At 33.2% G+C, this 24,829-nt stretch overlaps 4 protein-coding genes across 7 annotated transcripts; 3 read left to right on the forward strand and 1 right to left on the reverse strand.

Moving 5' to 3' along the window:
* The first annotated feature begins 365 nt into the window (after positions 1-365).
* Yippee (yippee zinc finger protein) lies at positions 366-1,770 on the forward strand. Of its 2 annotated transcripts, XM_076390590.1 has the most exons (3): positions 366-417; positions 483-711; positions 1,530-1,770. In XM_076390590.1, exons 2-3 carry the CDS (start codon positions 551-553, stop codon positions 1,735-1,737), a joined length of 369 nt encoding a protein of 122 aa, XP_076246705.1. In that variant the 5' UTR covers positions 366-417; positions 483-550; the 3' UTR covers positions 1,738-1,770. The 2 variants fall into 2 exon arrangements, with proteins under 2 accessions (XP_076246705.1, XP_076246706.1); XM_076390591.1 differs by having other exon boundaries at positions 400-711.
* A 1,043-nt stretch (positions 1,771-2,813) lies between these two features.
* On the forward strand, positions 2,814-14,051 carry Smg (sterile alpha motif domain containing protein 4 smaug). Of its 2 annotated transcripts, none has more exons than XM_076390586.1 (9): positions 2,814-2,969; positions 5,039-5,376; positions 5,691-6,009; positions 6,091-6,338; positions 6,422-6,532; positions 6,775-7,149; positions 7,253-7,412; positions 7,521-7,776; positions 8,204-14,051. In XM_076390586.1, exons 2-9 carry the CDS (start codon positions 5,163-5,165, stop codon positions 8,369-8,371), a joined length of 1,851 nt encoding a protein of 616 aa, XP_076246701.1. In that variant the 5' UTR covers positions 2,814-2,969; positions 5,039-5,162; the 3' UTR covers positions 8,372-14,051. The 2 variants fall into 2 exon arrangements, with proteins under 2 accessions (XP_076246701.1, XP_076246702.1); XM_076390587.1 differs by having other exon boundaries at positions 8,207-14,051.
* Positions 14,052-14,383: 332 nt separating this feature from the next.
* On the reverse strand, positions 14,384-17,121 carry LOC143186723 (glucose-fructose oxidoreductase domain-containing protein 1). Of its 2 annotated transcripts, XM_076390445.1 has the most exons (3): positions 16,983-17,121; positions 15,709-16,365; positions 14,384-15,628 (listed from the first exon to the last, which is right to left on the reverse strand). In XM_076390445.1, the coding sequence occupies exons 2-3, from the start codon at positions 16,193-16,195 to the stop codon at positions 14,955-14,957; spliced, it is 1,161 nt and encodes a 386-aa protein (XP_076246560.1). In that variant the 5' UTR covers positions 16,196-16,365; positions 16,983-17,121; the 3' UTR covers positions 14,384-14,954. The 2 variants fall into 2 exon arrangements, with proteins under 2 accessions (XP_076246560.1, XP_076246561.1); XM_076390446.1 differs by lacking the exon at positions 16,983-17,121 and having other exon boundaries at positions 15,709-16,436.
* A 139-nt stretch (positions 17,122-17,260) lies between these two features.
* Cds (CDP-diacylglycerol synthase) lies at positions 17,261-23,225 on the forward strand. Its single transcript, XM_076390444.1, has 10 exons — positions 17,261-17,401; positions 18,891-19,015; positions 19,102-19,198; positions 19,306-19,482; positions 19,964-20,166; positions 20,241-20,397; positions 20,481-20,633; positions 20,719-20,850; positions 20,941-21,075; positions 21,266-23,225. Exons 1-10 carry the CDS (start codon positions 17,333-17,335, stop codon positions 21,353-21,355), a joined length of 1,338 nt encoding a protein of 445 aa, XP_076246559.1. The 5' UTR covers positions 17,261-17,332; the 3' UTR covers positions 21,356-23,225.
* The last annotated feature ends 1,604 nt before the right edge of the window (positions 23,226-24,829 follow it).

Below are 24,829 nucleotides of genomic sequence, written 5' to 3' on the forward strand. Positions count from 1 at the left end.
AACAACGCAATTCTACAATTAGACTTTTCCACGAAATAAGGTCAGATCTTAATTTCTAACAAGAACCCTTTTTATATTAATAACTAGAACTATTTTTGTAATCATATCGTTATATTGCCTGTAAATGAGCGACAAGTAATTGAATCGATAAGTTGAAGAACAATTCAAGTCCAAAAACCACATTTTCAGACATTTAATTCCAATCTATAGTTCTTTAATTTCAACTTATAGCCTTTAGTTATTTAAAAACGACTAATTTTAGATATGGGCTGTTCTTCAAGTTACCGCTACAATTTTAAATAATTCTGTATTTTTAAAATTCCCGCCAAAACGACCGACTTGAAATTAGCGACTGAACGCGCTATCTTAAATCTGCCTTGACACTTCGAGTGGTCGCATATTCCATTGTTATGTAGTGTATGTATCGTGCAGTGGCAGTAGTGACAGCTACGTCAAATTACGTAGATTTTCTCGTTTCGTAGATTCGAGACAGATCTCCAGCTTGTCGATCGTTTCTTCTCCGTATCAGACGTTTCGAAAACGTTTCAGGATGGGCGTAATATTCCTCGAGCACATCGGAGGCACTCGCTTATTCTCATGCGCATCCTGTGACACCAATCTTACAAACAGAGGTCAGCTGATAAGCACGCGTTTCACGGGCGCCACAGGCCGTGCTTTTCTCTTTAACAAAGTCGTCAACTTAAATTACAGGTATTCTCGTTTCTCCATCTCCTTTTTTCAATTCAATCGTCGATTAGACACGATATATATCTGTATTTTGCGTTTCGAAAGTTCTTGCATGCGACAAAGGCGATTGTGTAAAATTGAATGTTGTTGTTTCTCATGTACCTAAGAAAATGGAGAGCAAGATTTGAATTGTTGATTCGAAGAATCCATCTAAACGAGTAAAAAAAACCATTTAATTTTCACCCCTTTTTTTTCAAATTAATTAGTTAAGCGCAATATGGCGGCGTCTTTATTTTGGTATCAGTGTTTTGAATAGAGTTGCTGGAACGTTTGAAGATTTCACAATTTTGAAAGTCACTGTTGACATTGAGAAACATAATTTTAGTACTTTAACATGTCTCATTATTAATGTTCATATTTAAACAAAAATTAATATTATTGTAAAACTATTATTGTTTAATCATTGTATATTGTGTGAGGCCTATTTAAAATAAACAGTCAAATTTAATAAATCTTAGTTTATTACTGTGGTCTAAAATACACTAAAATATCAAAATTTAATTTTCTCAATAGATTTCTTTGATATATTTTTAGTTTTTTCATAAGTAATTCACACAGGAAGGAATGTATTAAATATTTGTAATTTTTCAATTTTCCTTGCCAATTTGTCCATTTATTCTTAGATCCATGATCGTGTGTTTTCATTCCTAGTCTTTTAACATTATTTAGCACACAGGTTACCATATGTAAATGTACATAATCTCAGTGAAATTGTGCTAATGGCATAATTTTAAAGAAATGCTTGTTCCTTCACAATTTAATTTGTCTACACTTATATACAGCGAGGTACAGGATAGAGTGATGTTGACGGGTCGTCACATGGTCCGAGACGTCAGCTGCAAAAACTGTGATGCTAAACTTGGGTGGGTGTATGAATTTGCGACAGACGATAATCAACGATACAAGGAAGGCCATGTCATCCTGGAGCGTGCTTTAGTAACGGAAAGTGATGGAATGGGTGATAACATTTATTACAGTAGCAGGTCATAGGATAAAAAAATATACTATGTAGTCAGTACATAAGCAGTTGTTCTTCTTCTCATATTCCTTCATTATTCTGAAAAATTTTAAACATTGTTCTATTAGCATATAACGATCTACATTTACTATTCAATATTTTTGTAAACGGTGAGCATGCTTTGCCTTATGGTATTACATATCTTCAATCATCTGATAATTTTTTAATTTGTTTTTCATTTGAATATGTACATTATACAAAGTCTGATTTCAAATAAAAATTCAATCTGTACCACATTAATAATTTTAATACTATTAGATCAGCATTTGTCTTTGTAAGAAGTATAGTATGAAGTAAGTAGAATAAATATCATTAAGTATAAGTTATGTGTTGTAATAAAATTAGATCTATGATATAGTATATCGTTTTGCTTTCTATTGTTTGTTCAAATGTATTACAATGATTTTACTTTATTTGTACGAGAACTTACAATACATTTATTTTACTAATTAAGTTTTTGTTTAACTTAATCCTCTTTAGAATTTAATATAATTCCGATCTATAAGTGCTTTACTTTCGATAAAAACTATTAAAATTACAAAAAGAAAATTGTATACAGTACTCATATATACTTTATAAATTAGTTTTTATTCATATTATTTTATTTTATTTTAATACAGCAACCGCAACAAGTACGACTATCGAGCAAACTACACAATGAATATAGCAATGAACTTACAACGAGAAGCTATTATAATTGTCAACAATGAAATGCGCGCCAATTTAAACCCCCAAGTCGTTTTCGAAATCGCCTGAAAAAAATCAGCTACATTAATTGCGTTCCTAACCTCATCATCGACAAAAAAAATATTCCAAAATAAATAACCTCTAACTCCACCGACAAAGAAAGAAACATGCCTAATAAATGAAAGACGCAAATCATCAAAAAACGATAAAATTCTGTTAAACAGTCAACTGAAAAACCGAGAAAGGTGATCGACACGTTCGAGAGACACAAACGAACCGCGCCCCGAGCTCTCACGCGATTGGCCGACGCCGCCGCGGCGAGGACCAATGGGAACGTCGGAGTTCTGCAACGAGTCGCGACGGCGAACCAGTGTGGTCACGTAGGCCCACCATACCGCATGGTGGATAGATGTTTCCCTTAACTCGACGTCGTATAAAATGTTATAATCGTGTATTGTTGTTATTTTGCGAGGGGCGTAACGATCCTGCGAGGGAGCCGTCTCCAGATTTCCGCACGGTAATTACAACGAGATGTAACTAACATTACACAGCGATAGCGTGTCGACCGATTCGAGCGTACAATTTGTTGTTTGCTGTTCGGCTCAATGGCCGAGCGCTGATCGCACAGTGGCGATATATTCGTTACATTCGTAGAACAGTTCCGCGTACGATTTCCGCGCAAACGACGGGCTCCCCTTCGTCGGGCGGTTTTCTCGACGAAAATGATTAATATCCCCGCACGTACGACTTTTTTTCTCTCTTGTTTTCCTCCCTCTGTTCTTCGTCCTTTCCCCTCCTCGGTGTCCCACGCACACAAAGATACGCGGCGGTACCGACGAAAGCGACTCGGGGAATTCGATAGAAGTTTCAGGCGGAATTCCTTCGAGAAACGGTTCATTTTTGCTGTGCACCGCTTCTCGAAGATCGCCAGGATCCTTCGGCGTTCGCAGAACGTTCCTGGCTCCGTGGAAGAGCGTCCTGTCTTATCAATCGCTGTTAGGATGTAAAGCATCTCGCGCACGGTGCCATTGCACCGCCGAATGGATCGTAACAGGAAAGCTATAAATACACACGCATCGCGGGGTAAACAAACTTGACCTCAGTGGAATTCTTATCGATGTACCTATATGTCGATGCAGTGTACACAGATAGTTTGAGGTTATGTCGAGTATCGGGTTCTCGGTATCGTTCGATCCAGTGGTTTGACACAATAGGAGTGATAATTGTTTCGTTGAGAGGAAGCGAAATGAATTCCTCGGGCGTCGAGCCGCGATGAGAGTCGCTTCGTGCGTGGTTCTGGAGGAGTGTGAGTTATTGTTGTTATTGTTGCCCCTTTGTCAGTTGGGGTAACGTTTTAGTTCTAAATGACCGCGAATATGTTCAGTTTAGTGGTTTCGAGGGAATATTTGGATTTGATGCCATGCTACTTGGCGAGTTTTTAGCGGTATACACTTTCACTGTTCTAGAAAGTTGATATGTTAATTTATGTTAAATGTTAAATTGGTGACATTATTTTGAATGGTAATTAGCTTTATGATTGGATTCAAGATGTTGTGCTGATAAATAAATCAGTTTTGGAGTACTGTATTTTTTTATTTTTGTGATGCAATGTTTAAGGAAAGATCAGTCAGAACTTTTTGTTAATCTTATGATGATTGCAAACGTATCTAGTGTATTAGTATTAATATAATATGAAAAAAACAGATTATGAGCAAATATGTTAGAATTTGGAAGGTCTGGAATACTTCAAAATGAGTCTTTATTTTTGTCCTTTGACAGTTTGTTTAATATATCAGATACTATGTATTTATCTTGTTTTAGATATAAGTACATGTATAAAAATATAAACAACGAAATAATTTATTTTATATATATTACATATGTTATCATAGTGATGCAAATTGAGTGCAAAGGGTTAGATATTAAATGATCTTTGTTTTATTTAATATATTATCTTCAGTGGTGGTTTACATATGGATTATAAACAGTTATTAGAAAATTTTACATTTCATTAACTTTTAGGTAATACTCCAAACTGAATACTTTCTAAATTAATCTAAATAGCATTTTATGTATTATTTATAAAAAAGAAAGCAGACAACTTTGTATATATACAATGGTTATAAAAAAAGATCTTCATGTAATGAAAAATAAGAATTGTATGATTTGTTTAATGATTGTCTAGAAGTATTAAATTAACATTCTATAATAAAAACTCTAAATTGTAATTTCTATATATACATACTACTATCTTGTTATAAGTTTGTGAGCTAGCACAAGTAATGAGTTTACAAAGTGTAAGGAACATCTTTCTAAGGCTAATATATGCATTGCTGACTCATTTTTGTATTGTCAATGCATAGAGTGATAGAAGTATTCTACCTAACATTATTGCATTTGTTCAACACTATATTTTTCATTATTGTGAAATCAATAGTAAATATAAACACAAAAACTAATATTTGAACTGTAAATAAGTAATCTACAATTTAACAAAGGAATATTAATATTTATGTAAGAAATTGTAATTTAATGATTCATGAGAAGTACAAGTAAAATACAAGTGCTATTTTTTTTACATTATAGAATCTTGGCACATGCCTATCACTGTGCGACCATCGTTGGAATAAAATTGAATCATAATTCACATAACTCGCAAGAGATTGGAGCTTTCAATATTTGCTCCTTGACATAAAAGTATATATTGAAAATGAAGTGGTCACCAGGTGCTCTGTTCTGTGAACAAGTGGGTGAACTTACCCGAGTTTTCTCTCAGTGGAATGAGTGTGAACAGACTGTGGTTCTGTATGCTCTACTTCGTCGTATACCTGCAGTTCAGGCAAGATTTCTTGCACAGGCAGTGCAGCATTCGTTGCACTCTGTTTCTGAACTGGATACACAGGAATTAAATGCCAATAATCCAGGTAATTGTTACAGTAGTTATATTTGATGCAAATTCACCTGATTAGTAGGAATTATTGAGATGTAATTTTTGCTACATTCTGTAGTTACTTTGTTACTTAATCTCTCATCTGTTTGCTCTACCTTTTGTGTCCTTTCACAAAAAAAAAGACCCATAAAATTGAAGAAATATGTCAATGTAATACATATTTGTTAAAATAGTATAAGACAATGGGTATAAAAATAAAAAAAGTCAGTTAAATTTGCATTAAGTGTAGAATTAATGCAATTATGATTATCTAAACGTTGGTAATGTACAACAAAAATATTGTTGCAGCATTTATTAACTCGTTGCTCTCAGAGTCGACAGAAGTTGCTATAAATCAACTTCTAACACATTTGCCATTATTAAGGCCTGGGAATGTAGAGTGCAAACAATGCTATTTAGTAGCAATACCAGAATTAGTGAGCCACTGTGTCACTACAGGGCAATATACAGAACAAACTCAACAACTCTTAAGTTATACTTTGATCCATCCAGCTATAACTAGTCAAGATAGACGTTCTCTGACTCAGTGGCTTCGACATCTTGAGGAACGTATTAGTGGTACACCACCTATACACAGCCTTGAGGAATATACCAATACGACTATTAGGTGAGTTAAAAAAGAATTATTAGTAATATACACATTACTTGTAGCAATTTGCTTTTCATTAAGTTATTATTTATATTTTAGGTGGGATAACATATGGCAGCGAAATTCTAAGCAACAACAAAATGACCAAACGAATCTGTTTGGTACACAACCAGGCACTGCCTTTAATTTGCAATTTCCTCCACCTGTGACTCGTCAGCGACGATCGAATAGTTTAACACCGCCGGTTGCTCCCCCTCATCATCTAGAAGTTGTCGACCGCAGTAACAACGTAAACTGCACGACTAGACACAAGCCACGTAGTTTTAGCGTCTCCGGGGATCATACGAGTTAGTTTGATTCAAAATTTCCAAAAAATGAAACATTAACCGCATTTCTATTTAGTTATGAGTGATTTTTCATTTTTAAACAGGCAATCTTATTGGATTAGGACCGTTGAGTCCTCAGAGTTCTTGCGCGAGTAGCGGTAGCGAAGGTCGTTTAGACGAAGCTTCTAACCGGTCACTTGCTAGTGGCATGAGGGGTACGCGTGTATATCCTTAAAGATTCGCCTTATTTATCATTAGACTGCGGATTTTTATGTATTTATGTGAATTTAAAATGTGTAAAAAGATATAGGATGCATATAATATTTAAAGACATTGAACATAAATTCTTAGTCGGATTCCATTTCTTTAACTGTATTTATAAAAATATGAAATTGCATAAAAATTCGCAGTCTGTTTGTTACTATGAGTAATTTATAATGTGTTATTTTGTTTTCAGATGTTCCAGCGTGGCTCAAAACCTTACGTCTTCATAAATATAGCTACTTGTTTGTCACTCTCAGTTACGAAGAAATGCTCCAACTGACTGAAGAGCAATTAGCAGAGCAAGGAGTGACAAAAGGGGCCAGGCACAAATTAGCCCTTTCCATAGCAAAATTGCAGCAACGCTATACGACGCTTTTAAATTTAGAGAAAGACTTGTTGCAACCAACGCGCGATAATAATACGCAGTCAACATCGTTTTTACAAGGACCAACGATACTGGTTAACACTATCGATGAATTAAAAACAATTTTAGCTACACCTATGAAACCAAGCCAAGAAAATGATCCTCAAGATATACCTGCTCAATTCACCAAGGTCCTTGGTAAACGTAAGTATAGAATTCTTGCTGGCATGACGTTTAAAAATATGATGACGCATATTGGTAACAAATGTGACGATGTTTTAACATATTGTGTTCGTTTATTTCATAGTGTGTAGCCGATTAGCATTGGAAAGCGTGGATGATGGCATTTTGTGCGCTTGTATTAACATATTAGAGAAAGTATTGCAGCATGATTGCTTTACTCCAAACCAGAAGGAAAAGGTACAACAATGGCGTAGTAGACTTGGAAATCCGCGACCTACTCCAAAGTAAGAGGAAAAGAGACGATCTTACTGTTTAAGAAGATTATTATCCCAGTTATGAAATAAATTGGCTATACATAGCATTAATATTAATCGTGGAATTTATATTTATAGGTGGCAACATAATTATGGGTATAATAACAGAAGGTACTGTAATCCGCAGCAGCATAATAGAAAACCAAGTTTAAACTTAGGACACATTCACAGTTCACATCCGCAAAACAATTCCTTTGTGGTTAGCACTCACAGAAACAGTATATCCACACCGTATCTACAGAATAATCAGAACCAAAGCATGAATCAGAATAATACTTTGCGTCCAGTCCACGCGACCGAAAAACGACCTAGTTTACAAGAATCTAGTTTACAGGTACGTAAAATTCTATTAAAACTTTGAAAGAAATAAGTCAGAAATATAGAAGAAAATATACAGAATAAAAAACAAATTAAGTGTGGGTCGAAACCAAATCTTTAACTACTCGAAACTTGAATCTTAACAAAATTTTTACATAAATCTTTATCGTCTATAGTTAAACATAATACAAACAGAAAATAATTCTTATTTTCTTACTCCTGTTCTATCGACTATGAAGTTAGATGTATTGAAAAATCAGAAGATACTGTCAATGGTTGCGTGATGGGATATTTTTTTAATAGCTTTTTTAAATTTGGATACCTTTTTCTTACCTGACTTTTGAAAGTTTGAATCCTGAAAAAGTACAAAGTTTCGAAACTCGAAACTTTTTGAGTTTAATAAACCACATTTACATGAGAAGTAACGTTTGTTCTTATTTTAGCAGTTACAAAGAACGTTACAGCGCACGTACAGTGCGCCGAGGGATCATTTTCTTGGTCAGACTGGCAACAACACGTCGGAAACGACGGAGCCGGAAATCAACTCTCGTCTGGAATCTCTTTGTTTAAGAATGACTGAGCAAGCTATCGGTGGTTTCGGCGAGGCCTAACGAATTCTTCGTTTCGTTGACTGGATCTACGCAGTAAGTCCTGTTTAAGAAAGGAAATTTTCTACGAAAGTGGGTACGCGTCCGAGCTCCGATTTTACAATTGCCGAAAGCGATAACTGACTTCCAGTAGATCTTGCGAATGAAGAAACCGACAGCGCGTATTTTTCGCGTGCACGCATTCACGCTTTAATGTAGCCCTACCAAATGAATAATGTCCGACATTCGAGACATTACCGAGGGAGACTCAGTTTAACCGACGTCTCTGAACAACTCGCAAAAGAAAGAAAAGAAAAAAAAAAGAAAGAAAGAAATAATATTTTTTATTATACCCGATGCAATTATAAACTATTTAATGAAACTGACAGAATTTGGCAAGCCAAATGCTATTTAGGAAGATAGATTCTTTCCTTGACTAATTGCTGCATCTATATAAATGTATTATATAAAGAATATATATATATGTATACACATATGATAGAATTTTATGGGAAGCGGATTAAATCGTATAACATATATATATGTATATTAAAAAAAAAAAAAAGAGGGGGACGAAAAAGGTACACCACATTATTGTGCGATGTTTGCAATATTATTTTTCGTGTTATCCATTTCGGGAAATGGAATTCGTCTGATTTTAAGCGCCAGGACACATTATACTAACGTAATGTAACAATTCATTTTAATGAACTGACTGATTTTACTTCTTTTTAACATTATTATAATTATTCTTTATTGTGCTCTTAATCACCACCGCCGCTGTTGCTACTACCATTGCTATTTTCTACCATTATCATTATCATCGTTTACTTTACCACCATCAGAATCACTCACACTTTCATCCTTACTGTCATTTACTACTTACCATATTATTATGATTGATATATTATAGTTATCACTATTATTACAGCTATTTAAACTCTTACTACTACTGCAGCTATAATTCTCCTATCACGGATTAACACCATTTATTTGTATGCTTTTACACCGTTACTATTTTTTATTCTCTGTCGATACTGCTGCTTCTATTATCCTACCATCTACCGCTACGCTATTACTATTACTATTCTAGTAATTAGCATACTACTAAATAGCACTGCTACTATTACTATTACCAAGTACAGCTATTACTACACTATTATAACTATTTCCATTATCGCTGTGTATTATTATCGTAATATTCTCTTTAGAAAAGGGGAAGCATACTTAAAAAAGTTCGAAACTTCGTTATATGCGTAAAAATGGGAAAATGCCGAAGAGAGGAAAGTAAAAACGGGAAACGAGAGAAACACCAGACACACGTTTCTAAAATTCGTCTCTGTCGAGAAAGATAATAAGACGAAACACACACACAGTGTCGTGTATGCTTTGTAGTTTGCGCACAGATCTCGTAATTTTTGTACGCTCGTATGCAAGAGTTACCATGTGTCTCTTCTTTTAAATGCGATTAGGCTGTAACGAAAGGAAAGGGGGGGCGGAAGAGGATGCGAGCGGAGCGAACAGAAAGTAGAGGAAAAGAAGGGAACGGAGAGGATTATACGATGATAAACGGATTTTTTAAAGGCCTTAAAAGGATGTATCGAGCGTGAACGTATAAAAGAGGTATATAAAGACTAAATAATTATACACATTAGCGACACGTACCCGAGGGTTGATCGCGCGTTTAATTGCATCATACGTTTCATGATGTAACATCGAAATCTGTGGCTTTAAAGTCTAAGCATACATCATTATTACCTACTCTATGCACCTTAGCACCCTGTAACGTGTAACGTTTGCGAGTGAAAACGTAGCATAATATTTTTCGTGCGAGACACGCGCAACATGGGGGAAAAAGGACGAGGAAAAGGGACGATGGTTAAATTTAACAAGTAATAATAACGATTACAATTAATATAGTATTAGCGAGTAATGTAACGATAAATACGCGACAAAAAAAAAAAAATATATAAACCATGAAAGACTGAACAATTCACGCGCCGTGGGCAGGTGAATTTCAAGACGTTTTGTCATTCGTTTTAAATTCGTAGAAACGGCTGCGCACGGTCGCGTGAATGGAAACAATTGGAAGACTGCGGAAGGAAAAACCTGTCAAAATATTAAGAATTAGGGAACGATGCGAGAGAGCGTGAGAGAAAGAGCGAAAGGAAGCGAGAGAGTGTAATGTTTAGCTGTATATCTAGGTTGTAACGATTATTCTAACGATTATACTCTTACTAGGATGACGAATCTACGTAACGGCGCGCGGTGATTTCTTGATTAATAATTAGTTAACGATTAGCCGGATCGAGCAAGAAAGAATCGTTTTTAACGGAAACGGAGTGTTCGAAAAATCGATATTTTGTTCCCCCGCATTCATAAATTAATCTCTTTGTTTTTAGAACACTTATACACACAGTAGTGGACAGAAACTTAAGACCACTAGGCTGATATATTGTCGATCTTTGAATTGCTGTAACTTTGTGAAAAGAAGTCGTACAAGAACCTTCTTGGAATCATTTCAAAGGCTGAATTTTCTACTTTTATATTTCTAAGTTGAATTTCCTCGAAAATGTTTTCTCTAAAAGATTGTAAAAATTCAGATATTTCCAGTTTTTGTAAATAACTTTTTCTGTGGCTCGAATTGCCATGAATTTGATGTAGAATTTTTGGTTACTGTTTTATTCAACTTTAAATATAACAAAATCGAAATGAAATTTGATTTCAATGTCAGCAGTACACTTCACTCAGAGTGGAATAAAACGGCAACAGAAAATTGGAAATTAACGTTTATGGAGATCATTGAAAAGCTGAATCTTTAGTCATGAAATTCTTACTGATTTGGGTTACAGAAAAAATTTTTTGAAGAAGACTACAAGCATTTGAGTTTGTGCAATCTTTTAGAGAAAAACTATCTTCAATGTTCTGCTTCCTTGTTAAGACAAAAATATCATCAAGGAAATCCAACTTAGAGATATAATAATAGAAGATTGACCCTTTAAATGAGCTTAGGAAGATTGGCTTACGACTTCTTTTCAAGAAGTTACAGTAAATAAAAAATGAACAATTCTTGGTCTACCAGTCTTGAATTTTGGTTCTCTATAGAGGAAACACACACAAACATCACACACATCGGTTGTCCGACTAGAATTCCAGAGTTTCATACACGTACACAACACGAGAGACCACACATAATTTCAGGAGAAACGGTCAAAAGCTAGTCAACACAATACGATTCTAATTTGTACCAGCTAACTAATGTGTATAGATATTATTTGTACATTAAATCTGCGCGATCAACGCAAAAAGAAAAATGACAAAAAAAAATGAGAAAAAGGCGAGGGCGCGCGATCGAAAACGTAATCGAAAAAAAAAACGGAAAAAAGAGCAGATGTAAGATCGAAAGTGGAGGAAATATAGGAAAAAATATTTACGACGACTTTTGCGTCAACGCATGCGAGAAAAAAATGTTGAAAGACTGCTTCCAAACGACTTCAGGAAACTCGTTCAACGTAGAATTATTATTTCGTACTGAAACGCAGTATCTAAGTACGCGATCGATTTTAAAGGGCAGGACCTGAATCTAACTAACTATTGAAACACAAAGAGATATTATCCGCATCGAACGAATGTGCATGATGTGTGGAATAGTGAGCAACGGGAGCGCGTGATTCTGTCGAAAACGAAGATTCGAACGCCCCAGCTTCGACACTGTCATTCGAAGTGAGATCATTGTCCGGTAGACGAAAAGAATATTGCACTTAGTACTTAGGTTATCAATACGTATCGAATCTTTCAGTTCGACGTCGAGAACGGCTTAGAAATGAAATGAATAATTGTGAAGGGCAGTATCTGTGGTTTTAGACAGAAACACAGCGTTTGCATAGAGACAGCAACGAATGGATAAGAAAACATAGAAGCTGGTATAAGTTTCTTCCATTCAATCTTAGGAATGTCATTGAATGTAGACAGTAGTTATCTTTTAATGTAATTGAGACTTGATGCCATCATTCTTATGGTTGATCTGTTTCAGGTGTCATCTTCATGAAAGTGTGTTGTAAGATTGTATTGACATTGCAGCTAGTTTCATCAGTATACCTTTAGATCCTGATTAGAATGCTTCATCAAGCTTTAATTGGGAAGTATCGATAAGCATTAATTGAATGGTTTAACCAAACCACCTTCTTGTCTGACCAAATTTTTCTTTCATTTTGTTTATCTTTGTTAAAATTACTCTAAAAATTTATTTCATTTTCCAGATATGAGTTTCTGTAGAAGCTTGTCTGAATCTCTGTAGACTTGCATCTGAGCTATACTAATAGTTCCTTCAAAATCCCCTTTAGATTCTTCCTTAAGTTTCTCCATTTCCTTATCTAGAATTTTTTAGAATTAGACTCTGAGGTTTAACTTAATAGTTAGTTCAACATTTAACTAAACTCTGATTTGTGTGTTATGAGATCTTGACCAATATAATTGCTTTAACACATCCTGAATAATGCATTGTCAGACTTTAATCAGTGTTTTATCAAACCTTGAACAACACAGTGCTAGATACTGATTATATTATTAGTAATTCCTGATGAAACTACAGAAATGCAAAAAAAAAAAAACACGAGTTCCAATCTCAAACAGGCTCAACTGTATAATTACTCTGTTTCAGAGTTCGTCACTTATCCATTCGTTGCGTTTGCTTTACTTCGCTTTAAAGGAGAACTGTATCGCGACGAAGGTGTAATTGTTAACGCTAGCACAGGATATTCTCTTTGGCCGGATGCTTGCGTTTCAGGTGATTAATTCTTAGGGCCGTGCGCGGTCGTCGAGGAGCATAAAAGCACGTAGCAATTTCTTATGTTTCGACGGAATGATTTCACTGTAACGGCGCGTAAAGCAAGTTTCCGGCCGAAAAATATGCGTCGGTGATGATAGCCCAGGTAGCAAATGGAACGTCGACTAATTTGCGCTTCGATGAGCCGAAAAGAGACGGAGGGTAAATATTTCGCAAGCGATACGAGAAAGCAGTTTAAGATATATGATGTGTAATCATGCGTGGTACTTGCCTTCCTCGTTGGAAGGTTTTTGCTCTTTTTAGGCGTGCTTTGGCTGGCGAACGTGAATGCTGTAACGGAAGCATAATAACGACGGTGTTACAAGAACTGATGTGTGATTTCTTTATGTAGATTCCGTTCGGATATTTGCACGTTACGGTTCAGGAGAGAGTCGATTATTTTCACCGCGACACGGAAATAGATAACGTGACCTTTCGTATATGTAGGTCGAGCAAAATCAGTCGTCGACCTGAGAGTAACGTTGGCCAGCCAAATTTAGTGAATCGTAAGTGAAGCATCGTTTTTTATCGGAACGTAGAGGAAGAGAGAATCCCGCGACGTACGGTGATACGTATTTTATTGTCTGGATTTCATATCCTTCGAATCCGTATCATGGAGAATTAGGAAGATTTATCTCTTGGGACTAGTATGTTGCGTTGTCGCCAAAGAATGCCTCTGCTACGGCGCCTTCTGTTAATTATTAAGAGACGTAGCTTTTGAATTGTCAGATTGCTAACTGGGATATTTTAGTCACGTAAGCTGGATAACTTGTAAAAATGCAATTTTTGTACTGTTATAACGTTAAATAGACGAAGGTACACTGACGTTGTAGCGTGAAAGAACATTTTTCAATAAAAAATTTTTCATACGCAAATGTACCACCTCCTGTTTCTTCTTTCGTTTGACTCATGTTTTCCATTATCAAAGCTATATCGTACCGTGTTACAACAATTGCATGGAAAAGGGAAATTCCTTTTTCTGGGTGTATTCCAACTTTACGTTAATGTGTGCCACTAGTAGTAATCTTATGTTCAAAATGTATTACAATGGCTCTGTAGAATCTACATAAAGAATAATTCATAAAAATATTTCATGAATAACATATTTCATTCATAATTTTCAGTTTTTCATTATTTTGTCTCCATTGGTACAAATAAGTTTTAACACTTATATAAAATAATTATTAACAAATCTACTTTTATTTATTCATTTTTATACATTCGTTATCATGCAAAATTAAAAATGTTTAACAAAATATTACATGTATGATATAAATTAATAATTTTTTATATTTTTACCGTTTTACATTAAGATTCGACACTACAAAACATATATTTATAGTGAAATGAACACTTCTATTAATCCTTTCAGTGCTATGTACTCATATACATTTAGTAAATAGGATTAACATATTCTTTCAGACTACTCAGCGTTAAAAGAGCATTAAAACAAAGATTTTCATGTGCTTATGTTAATATTAATTTGGGACGGTGCTATATACCAGCATAAATATTATCCATAATAGATTCCTATGTAAATGCAATACGTTAAAAAAATAGCAATACCCATTTATACACATACTTACAATATAAGTCGTATCTCACACTACATTCTATCTGCTTTTATATACAATCAAATAAATAGTAAGTTAGAATGAACTTTTCATGTGTGTTAATTTGTATTTCGAGAGCTGCCTTGCACTTGTTTTACTTTATTATACATTCCCTATTAAATTTGAGATTTTCATTCAGTTTTAAAACAGTCTTTTCATAGCATTCACTTCATATAGAGATAGCTGTGGCTCTAACAGCTGCACTTAGCAAAGGATTGGGGTCTGGTTCTTCAGTCAGAATATTAACTTTTACCCATTCTCGTCGTTTGTTACTCTGTCGTAAAGCGTCAATAACTGCTTGCACATATAAACCATCCTCAAAAGTTGATGCTGAAAATACTGGTTCTTTTATCCAACCCTTTTTGTCTTCTACAGATTGGAATGCTTCTCTCAGCGCAGCAATCATATTCCTCAATCCTTTGATGTATGGTCTTGGAATAGAATCAGCAATAGGGAAAGATACATTTTGTAAATTGTCTGTATCGTGGTATAATATTTCTTCATGTCCATTACGACAGCCATATAGATCTCCACCACGTGCAACCAGGTGATTACCACCTCCACATATCAGCACTTCCTGAGACAGCTGACCTTGCAAATGATTGCTTAACGTTGCTGTTACCAAAGTACCACCACTCAACTCCATTTGAAAACTACAAAAATCTGGTGATGTGACGTGTCTTATTCCATTTATGTGTTTTGTTGTTTGTGTAAAAGTACGAACTACTGCATGTACTCTTGAAGCTCGCTGGCCGATTAAATGAAAAATTAGATCAATCACGTGACTTCCTACCAGTGCTAATATTCCTCCACCCATTGTATCATCACACAACCAGTCATATCCTGTAAATTTGTACGAAATTATGTTTAAAATAATGCTTATATTCTTTGAAAAATTGTTTTTTAATTTGAAATTTATTTACCATTATGCAATAAACTACCCATATGTACTCTAACTTCGATAACATTTGCAGGACCACATAAATATCCTTCTTCTAGAGCTTTTTTCATATGGACAAATGCAGGTAGGAACCTTAAACTATGATTGACAATACTTATTAAAGATGGGTAGTATTGCGCTGCTCGCACCATTTTTAAAGCCTCACTTTGGCTCAAGCCAGCAGGTTTATCACATACAACATGTTTTCCAATCCCTAAAGCTTTTACTGCAATTTGTGCATGTAAGCTGGGAGAACACATGATGAAGATTAAATCAACTTCTTTTTTAAGAAGTACATCATCTATTCGACTAGTGTAAAATAATATTTCTAAGTCATTTGCAACTTCTGATACTTCAGCCAATGTACGTCCCCAAATGGCTTCAATTCTAAAACCTTTTTTCCTTAAAAAGGGAACAATTATCCTGACAATACTTCCTGTCCCAAATACTCCAATACCAGGCAATGTCATGTTGTACTATTAATTTTTGTATTATTTTACGATATGTTTTTATAATATTTCAGTCCAAGAAATATATTATAATAATTTCCTCTTTGTTCGTCGAAATATGTACTGTTTCTTTCAATTTTTATTGTTATTCTTCATTTCTCAATGTTTGAATGAACATTATCAAGAATTATCTGTAACCAAATCCAAACACTAAATTTCACATGGACGTAAGTTTTAAAGGCGATATCTCATGTAATACGTAAATTTTGTTATTTGGAGTTTCGTTCAAATAATATAAAACAAAACTGCAATACATTATATAACTAATATTAATATTAAGCAGTTACAGAACTCATTCATTGGAATAACTATAAATATCGCATATATATTTCAAACAACGCGATTTTCGAGTTATGAATCAGTTTAGTAAATACACTTCTATTCGTTAAAAAAATTCTGTTAAATATCAGAATTGTAGTTTATTCAAGTATAATATAGTTTATTTATTTAGGTACAAATTATTTAAACAATGACAAGACAATCTATTGCAAGCAACGCATAACAATTCATCAGACAAATCATTCAAGTAAAGAGTAAAATTACTCTTTATGTCAACGTTACTGATTTACTAAACTATTTTCTTCTCGGTTAAATAATTTTTTACTTTTTCTAAAGAAACATACTCTTCTGAGTTGTCTCACTGTTCAAATACATCTGCGATATTTACATATTGCAGTTAGTACATTTTAACCTCACAAAAAGACGAACATGGATAAATGTGTAAATAATGGTAGCTAACCTAACTAACCTATCACAGTATTACAAAAAGTAATACACATTTATTTTTTTTTCCATATGAACAGAGCTTGCGTGGCATTGAAAACGGAGCGTTAGTTTTCATTTAATTTTTTTTTATCATTGATTTTCCGAGGGCGCACGAAACAAACCGAGCATCGACGATGATTGTACCCTGCGCTAACCTGTCAGTTTGCCTTGCGCGAATATGATTGGTATCCGTCACGTCCGTTTCGTTCAGTTGATTATTTAAACATGTAAATATGCAGTTAAGCTATACAAGTCAGTGGTCACAGTGCTACTTTTTATTTTAAGTTTTCGCAACAAGCAGAAATATCGCAAATCATTAACCCTCCGTGAAACATGTCGGAGATTCGTAAGAGAACAGTCGGGGATGTGTCGGCAGAAACGCGGGATGTCAGTGACGATCAGGTATGTAAATGGACTCTTCCTATTTCTGCAAAATCTCTGTTTCTCCCCTTGCAATTCAATCCACCGACTTGTTTCTTCCTTTTTAATCGTTGCGCGTACTTAACCATGAATTGACCTTTGCCTTTCATAGTATGTATATTAAGCGAATTGAATGACTGTTGACAGTTACTAACACTAAACCATCACGTCCACACTATTGTACCTCTAATATTATTTTTACGATATAGATAACTGTAGGAATAACGCGCATACATATTGTTATGCATACTTTTGCGTTGCTGTAGCTCGAATCTTTTGAATCTTTCATGATATTATATTTATTTAAATGTATCTACTGATACTATTTTAATTTAATGTATGTCACTTTTGTTCATGTACTGTCCATGTAACAATGCAATAGTATTTTCAGCATCTAAAATCAGAATTTATTATGTATAATACTTTTACTTGATTGATGAGTTATTATTATCTTGAATAGGTATTATTCTTATCATGATAGGGATATTGATGTTATAAGAAAGGTAATTTGGAATTAATGTTTATGTATGAGGAATTAATTTTTCTCGGTAAAAAATACGTGTTGCTTCTCATTAAACTGGTTTAAGTCCATTTCCTGTTCTGAGATATTCAATTTGTATTTAGTTTTTTACGTTTTAAGTTCTCTAAGAAATATTGTTGAGTCTGTAAACTTGTTTTTTAGTTGGAAGATTCTGAAGATGAGTCATTTTATCTTGTAACTATTTTTGTGGGTATTGTAATGAATTAATGTTTTTGTTTACTATAAGTAAGTTTAAATGTTGATTGTCATTATTAATTCAATATTAATTGATGTGAGTTATTCTAGAATATAAATAATAATAGTTCAAACTATAAAAACATATTATTGACTGATGGATTATATCTATTGGATGTATCCTAACATAATGTTAAAATAATATTGTGGAGATAAATTACATATTTATTAATAACTTTCACTCATGCTTTATTCTTTGCTTTACTTCTGTGTTTCCTGAAATATTTTTGGTACACTGAATGTATACAAGGCAATGAACTCAAATTATATTTAGATAATACAATAGATCTAGAACTTTTATATAATAATAATGTCATTTTATCTATATTTTTTGGAATTCATGATTTTGAAACTTCATTAATGCTTTTCAAAACATTTTATACAGTATAAACCTTTTAAATCTCATTTAGCATATTATTAAGCAATTTTCTTTGTCAACATTCTTTTCTTTTTTAAGCCTTGTTTAGAGCTTAGGACTTTTTGAAATTTGTAGTAAATTTATTACTTTAATAAAATATCATGTATCAAATAAAAATTGCATAGTTTTAAGAGAGATACATGTCAGAGTAAGTGAAATGTTTTTGAATAAAAACAGTTTCAAGATAGCTTCTGTTTTCAAAGTTAAAGCACACTTCTCTTTTTATAGCAAGGTCATAGTATACTATTTTAAATGTTAACAACTAATATGTCATGCAGAAGGAAGATGTGGAATCTGAGGATGACGCGAAATTGGAACTTGATGACCTGGCTAAGACCTTACCTCAAGGAACAGATCATACTCCACAGATTTTGGATTCAGCCCTTTCTGGCTTACCCGATCGGTAAAGCTTTTAAGATGAATAATTTCATTGACTACAAGCAGTATTATATAATTCTGTGATATAAAAACTTATAAAATTCTTTGCAGCTGGAAAAATTGGGTGATAAGGAGTATCTTTACATGGTTTATGATTGCTGGATTTTGTGGAATTATTTATATTGGACCATTAGCACTGATGGCTCTGGTAAGTTTTCTTCAATCATTTTTTTAAGAATCATTCATACACTAAATTATTTTAATACAACTGTAAATGAAATTAAGTGAAATGATATATTCCTATTTCTTTTGTAGACATTGATTGTACAAGTAAAATGTTTTCAAGAAATAATTAATATTGGGTATGCAGTATATAGAATTCATGGCTTACCATGGTTCAGATCTTTATCATGGTATTTCTTAATTACTTCCAATTATTTCTTTTATGGAGAAAATTTGATGGACTATTTTGCTGTAGTCATTAACAGAACAGTAAGTATATATTCGTAACTTTAATAAGACAAATAGTCTGTTACTAAGACAATCTGTTAATAATAACTCTGTGACCTATATTGCTGTACAAATGACATATAAGCATTATATGAATGGAAATTTCCAATAGTGACACAAAATCAATGATTAAAGCTTCTCCAAGCATTACCTTTACATACTTTATATGGCTTTCAGCTCTATTTTATAAGGTTTCTATTGGGTTAGTAACCCTTTTTTACGCTACCCTCTTTTCAAGGTCATAGGAACAGAATATTTTCCATTTTTTAACAATTATCTTTAGACATGATATTTTAAAAATACTTTAATAGATTACTTTTTATATTTATAGAAAATATGATAAATTGGGAATTCTTTTTAAAGCTAATGCTTGTAGCAAAATAAAACTATTTTAATCCTTTGTGATAAATACCTAATGTGATATGTTTACAAAAACAGTTACTACAATTTCTTTGTTTTACAGGAGTATTTACGTGTCCTTGTTACGTATCATCGTTTTATTTCATTCTGTTTGTACATTGTTGGTTTCGTATGGTTTGTATTATCGCTTGTAAAGAAATATTATATGAAGCAGTTTTCTTTGTTCGCTTGGACACATGTTGCTCTACTTATTGTTGTGACACAAAGTTATCTCATAATTAAAAATATTTTCGAAGGTTTGATATGGTAAGCCGATAGTTTATTTCAATTAACATAATTCATTAATTATTTCTTTGATAATATATCTTTGTTTGGTTTAGGTTCATTGTTCCAGTTAGTATGATAGTGATAAACGACGTGATGGCATATATGTTTGGGTTTTTCTTTGGCAAAACACCTTTGATTAAACTATCACCCAAAAAGACTTGGGAAGGATTCATTGGCGGTGGTATTTCAACAGTTATACTTGGTTTACTGGTAATGTTTTGTCTTAATTTTTAAACAAAATTCTGTGCTATTTATCCCAGTAAATAAACAAATTGAAATAAAAATTGTTTCAGATATCGTATATTATGTGTCAGTACCGCTATTTTGTTTGTCCCATTGAATACAGTGAAGCTTTAGGGCGAATGACTATGGACTGTGAACCATCCTCTTTATTTCAACCACAAGAATACAATTTGCCTAACAGCTTGCAAATTTTATGGAAAATGGTAACAGACCATTGAAATGATGATTGCTTTTTGAATACGAGAAACCACATAACAAATGGCAACTAATAATTACCTCCATTTACAGATAAGTGGAAAGACTACCGTGACATTATACCCCTTTTTACTGCATTCATTATCCATGTCAGTATTTAGTTCTGTAATTGGACCATTTGGAGGTTTCTTTGCAAGTGGTTTTAAAAGAGCATTCAAAATCAAGGTGACTATAAGTTTACTTTTGTTTACATTAAACATTTGCATTTTGTTTATATATTAAACGATGATTCAACCCTAATGTAATTTGTCACAGGACTTCGGGGACGTTATTCCTGGTCATGGAGGAATAATGGACAGATTTGATTGCCAGTATTTGATGGCAACGTTTGTAAATGTTTATATATCTTCTTTTATCCAAACTGCTTCGCCTCAAAAACTTTTACAGCAGGTAAAATGTTTTATAATGCAGGTTAAATTTATTTAGTAATATTATGGATAAGTTACAATTAGATAATTTGCAGTTTATTTTTCGAAATAGAATTTTCTTGAAACTTAGTTACAAGTATATTTGATATATGTTTTATGTCATAGGACAAAATTACTTCTTTTTATACTTAATCCTATTTTATGTAATACAGGTGTACAGCTTAAAACCAGAGCAGCAGTTGCAACTATTTCAAACATTGAAGGATTCACTGGAAAACAGGGGTTTGTTGAATCTCTATTGATATTCCAACGTCAACTAAAACTATTAATAATTTGGCATTACTTTTAAGTAACTAAATTGTGTTAGAAAAGACTGCTTATTGTCATTTCTAACGTATATTCGAATGTTGTGTGCAATGTATGCTTGTACAAACAATATTAACGATATTAATCGCAACTATATTAAATTAAATGATAACATTTATTTTTTAATTAGAAAATTGAGAAACGTGCAACATTTGCAGCTTTTTGCATTCCGTAAAAAACAGTCCATTTTTTATCAAACAAAAATTTTTATTGAACTGTGATGATGATAGATGCCGATAGGAATTCGACTAAGTGTTTCTTTCTTATCAATTAAACCAAAGAATGTTGAAGCTACTGTAGAACAAAACTTCCAGTTTCTTATAAATATTTGACATATTTTTCTTCATGTATACAAATTAGAAATTAATAAGGAATTTATCGATAAAGATAAATTTCGTATAAATATTTGCCCAAGACCAGATGTATCTACTTAAATCGATCAGATCTCAATATATTTTTAAATCTTCATTATGCATTTAAGATTTATAATAATAGAAATGAATCCCTTTCGTCTAATTTGTTTTGTATATGTAATTCGAAATAGAATAGTTTATTTTAGTTGAAATATCATACTTTACTCGAAGTCTATATTTTCTGACAAAGTATTACGTCTTGTATAATATTACTTCTTGTGTAAAAAGATATTTCTTTAGTTTACTATTGTATACGTTATGTAATTAGTAATTTGTTCGTAATAGGTATTGTTTAATAGCTGTTGGTAACATAGATAAATAATATATGTTTTAACAGTTTTGTTATAATCAGTGTCATGTCAACATTGAAATGTTATCAAGAGATTAATTTGAGATTCATTATGGAATAGTACGAAAAAGTAGTAAGTAAATATATTTCAAAACTAACAGAATCTAATATTGTGATAAACGCTATAGCTTATAGCATTCATACTGAACCAACAACTATTATACGCCATGACACTGAACTCTGACTATTACCATGTTTTAATTGTAAATGATAATCTGTAAAGAAAATAAGATGGAAATCGCCCACTTGTTTTCAGTTTCAATGTAAGAGATTTTATTAAAAGTAAAAGCGAGGAAAAGATTAAGTGGAAATGTAACTGTTTTTCACAGTAATTATTTTTTTACTCAAATATTTTTAGCGTTTTACTTGATAAAGAATCGCTATTCGTAACACTGCATACCAATAGATAGTGACATGAAGCAAACTTTGAAAACTTGGCAGAATTGATAAATTTTGTTAGAATTAAAACATTGAATAATGTTATGAAATATTGTGTTCCAAGTTATTCCATAGTTTTACTTCAATTTGTGCCAATTGTCCATAGGAATAAGCAAATCGTTAAAGGTATGTTCTAATAAGATCATGTGGAAGGAGAAAACGTCAATATGGCACAACTAGTGGTATTTTTGTGTGACTACATTACATTTCCAGTTGAAATTTTATGTATGTTCCATATAATTAATTCAGATACGCTTTGTAAGCAAATTACACAATGTACCTAATTCCAAACTAAATATTTGTACTTTCTTTTATCGTCGGACGCTTATACATTAAGAGATGTTTCAATGTTACAAATATAATGTTAAACATAACTTATATGTGTATATAGAATGAGAGAGTACAGTAACAATTAAATGAATAAACGTAAGTATATTTATTTAATAGAGAACATGATAAAATACATATGTATAAATAGAAGATTTATGAGATAACATACATGTTATTATAATCATAGATTCTTAACTGAAGAGTGACTTAAGTCAAAATATATAATAATATATTTATGTAGTGGTGTATAAAGAAATAAATATCTTGTAAATGTTATTCTTAGTAATCATTCTATATCACAACTTTACTTTAATTAATAGATGTTTACCACATTTGTAATCTTTTTCGAAATCATACATTCACAATTTTACTATTTATCATATTTTAATAAATCTCTTTCCAGTAATTCTCAATAATAAAGTTTCTTATTTATTTTATTTTAAAAAGTTATCCACTTAGCGATTTAAAGAGAGATCATAAGTCCTATGTAATAAACATCTGCAACTTCAAAGCAGCGCGTACAGTAATCCAAACCAACTTCCGAGAAAAGAATTATCTCATTATTATGTTCTCCTGATACTTTTCCTTATTTCCGTCAACAGTTAACTTTGTGCTGGAATTGAACAAAAATTTCAGGATAACATATCGAAACAGATATCCAAGTCTCTAATAGTTGCCGCAGATAAGTAACATTAGCGATTGGCCAAAATGAAGGTAAGTATCAGGAGAACATGATAGTAAAAGAGGTATTCCAAGTCTCTAATAGTTGCCGTGAATATGCGGCTGGAGTTTTTGGTCAAAATGAAGGTAAGTATCAGGAGAACATGATAGCAAAAGAGGTATTCCAAGTCTCTAATGGTTGCCGCATATGAGTATCTTTAGCGTGTGGCCAAAATGAAGGTAAGTATCAGGAGTACATGATAGTAAAAGAGGTATTCCAAGTCTCTAATAGTTGCCGTGAATATGCGGCTGGAGTTTTTGGTCAAAATGAAGGTAAGTATCAGGAGAACATGATAGCAAAAGAGGTATTCCAAGTCTCTAATGGTTGCCGCATATGAGTATCTTTAGCGTGTGGCCAAAATGAAGGTAAGTATCAGGAGTACATGATAGTAAAAGAGGTATTCCAAGTCTCTAATAGTTGCCGTGAATATGCGGCTGGAGTTTTTGGTCAAAATGAAGGTAAGTATCAGAAGAACATGATAGCAAAAGAGGTATTCCAAGTCTCTAATAGTTGCCGTGAATATGCGGCTGGAGTTTTTGGTCAAAATGAAGGTAAGTATCAGGAGAACATGATAGCAAAAGAGGTATTCCAAGTCTCTAATGGTTGCCGCATATGAGTATCTTTAGCGTGTGGCCAAAATGAAGGTAAGTATCAGGAGTACATGATAGTAAAAGAGGTATTCCAAGTCTCTAATAGTTGCCGTGAATATGCGGCTGGAGTTTTTGGTCAAAATGAAGGTAAGTATCAGGAGAACATGATAGCAAAAGAGGTATTCCAAGTCTCTAATGGTTGCCGCATATGAGTATCTTTAGCGTGTGGCCAAAATGAAGGTAAGTATCAGGAGTACATGATAGTAAAAGAGGTATTCCAAGTCTCTAATAGTTGCCGTGAATATGCGGCTGGAGTTTTTGGTCAAAATGAAGGTAAGTATCAGAAGAACATGATAGCAAAAGAGGTATTCCAAGTCTCTAATAGTTGCCGTGAATATGCGGCTGGAGTTTTTGGTCAAAATGAAGGTAAGTATCAGGAGAACATGATAGCAAAAGAGGTATTCCAAGTCTCTAATGGTTGCCGCATATGAGTATCTTTAGCGTGTGGCCAAAATGAAGGTAAGTATCAGGAGTACATGATAGTAAAAGAGGTATTCCAAGTCTCTAAT

This window comes from Calliopsis andreniformis, unplaced genomic scaffold, assembly GCF_051401765.1.
Source record: "Calliopsis andreniformis isolate RMS-2024a unplaced genomic scaffold, iyCalAndr_principal scaffold0022, whole genome shotgun sequence".
In the NCBI taxonomy this organism is placed as follows: Eukaryota; Metazoa; Arthropoda; class Insecta; order Hymenoptera; family Andrenidae; genus Calliopsis; species Calliopsis andreniformis.

Bases quoted from the DNA above. Each gene is read 5' to 3' on its own strand.
- LOC143186723 (XM_076390445.1), bottom strand. From the start codon at position 16,195: ATGACATTGCCTGGTATTGGAGTATTTGGGACAGGAAGTATTGTCAGG. The intron at 15,629-15,708 runs GTAAATAAATTT...ACAAATTTACAG, and splicing joins GGGTAGTTTATTGCATAATG to GATATGACTGGTTGTGTGAT.
- Smg (XM_076390586.1), top strand. From the start codon at position 5,163: ATGAAGTGGTCACCAGGTGCTCTGTTCTGTGAACAAGTGGGTGAACTT. The intron at 6,339-6,421 runs GTTAGTTTGATT...ATTTTTAAACAG, and splicing joins CGTCTCCGGGGATCATACGA to GCAATCTTATTGGATTAGGA. The intron at 7,150-7,252 runs GTAAGTATAGAA...TTTATTTCATAG, and splicing joins CACCAAGGTCCTTGGTAAAC to TGTGTAGCCGATTAGCATTG.
- Yippee (XM_076390590.1), top strand. From the start codon at position 551: ATGGGCGTAATATTCCTCGAGCACATCGGAGGCACTCGCTTATTCTCA. The intron at 712-1,529 runs GTATTCTCGTTT...ACTTATATACAG, and splicing joins GTCGTCAACTTAAATTACAG to CGAGGTACAGGATAGAGTGA.
- Cds (XM_076390444.1), top strand. From the start codon at position 17,333: ATGTCGGAGATTCGTAAGAGAACAGTCGGGGATGTGTCGGCAGAAACG. The intron at 19,016-19,101 runs GTAAAGCTTTTA...AATTCTTTGCAG, and splicing joins CTTTCTGGCTTACCCGATCG to CTGGAAAAATTGGGTGATAA. The intron at 20,167-20,240 runs GTAAGCCGATAG...TGTTTGGTTTAG, and splicing joins ATTTTCGAAGGTTTGATATG to GTTCATTGTTCCAGTTAGTA.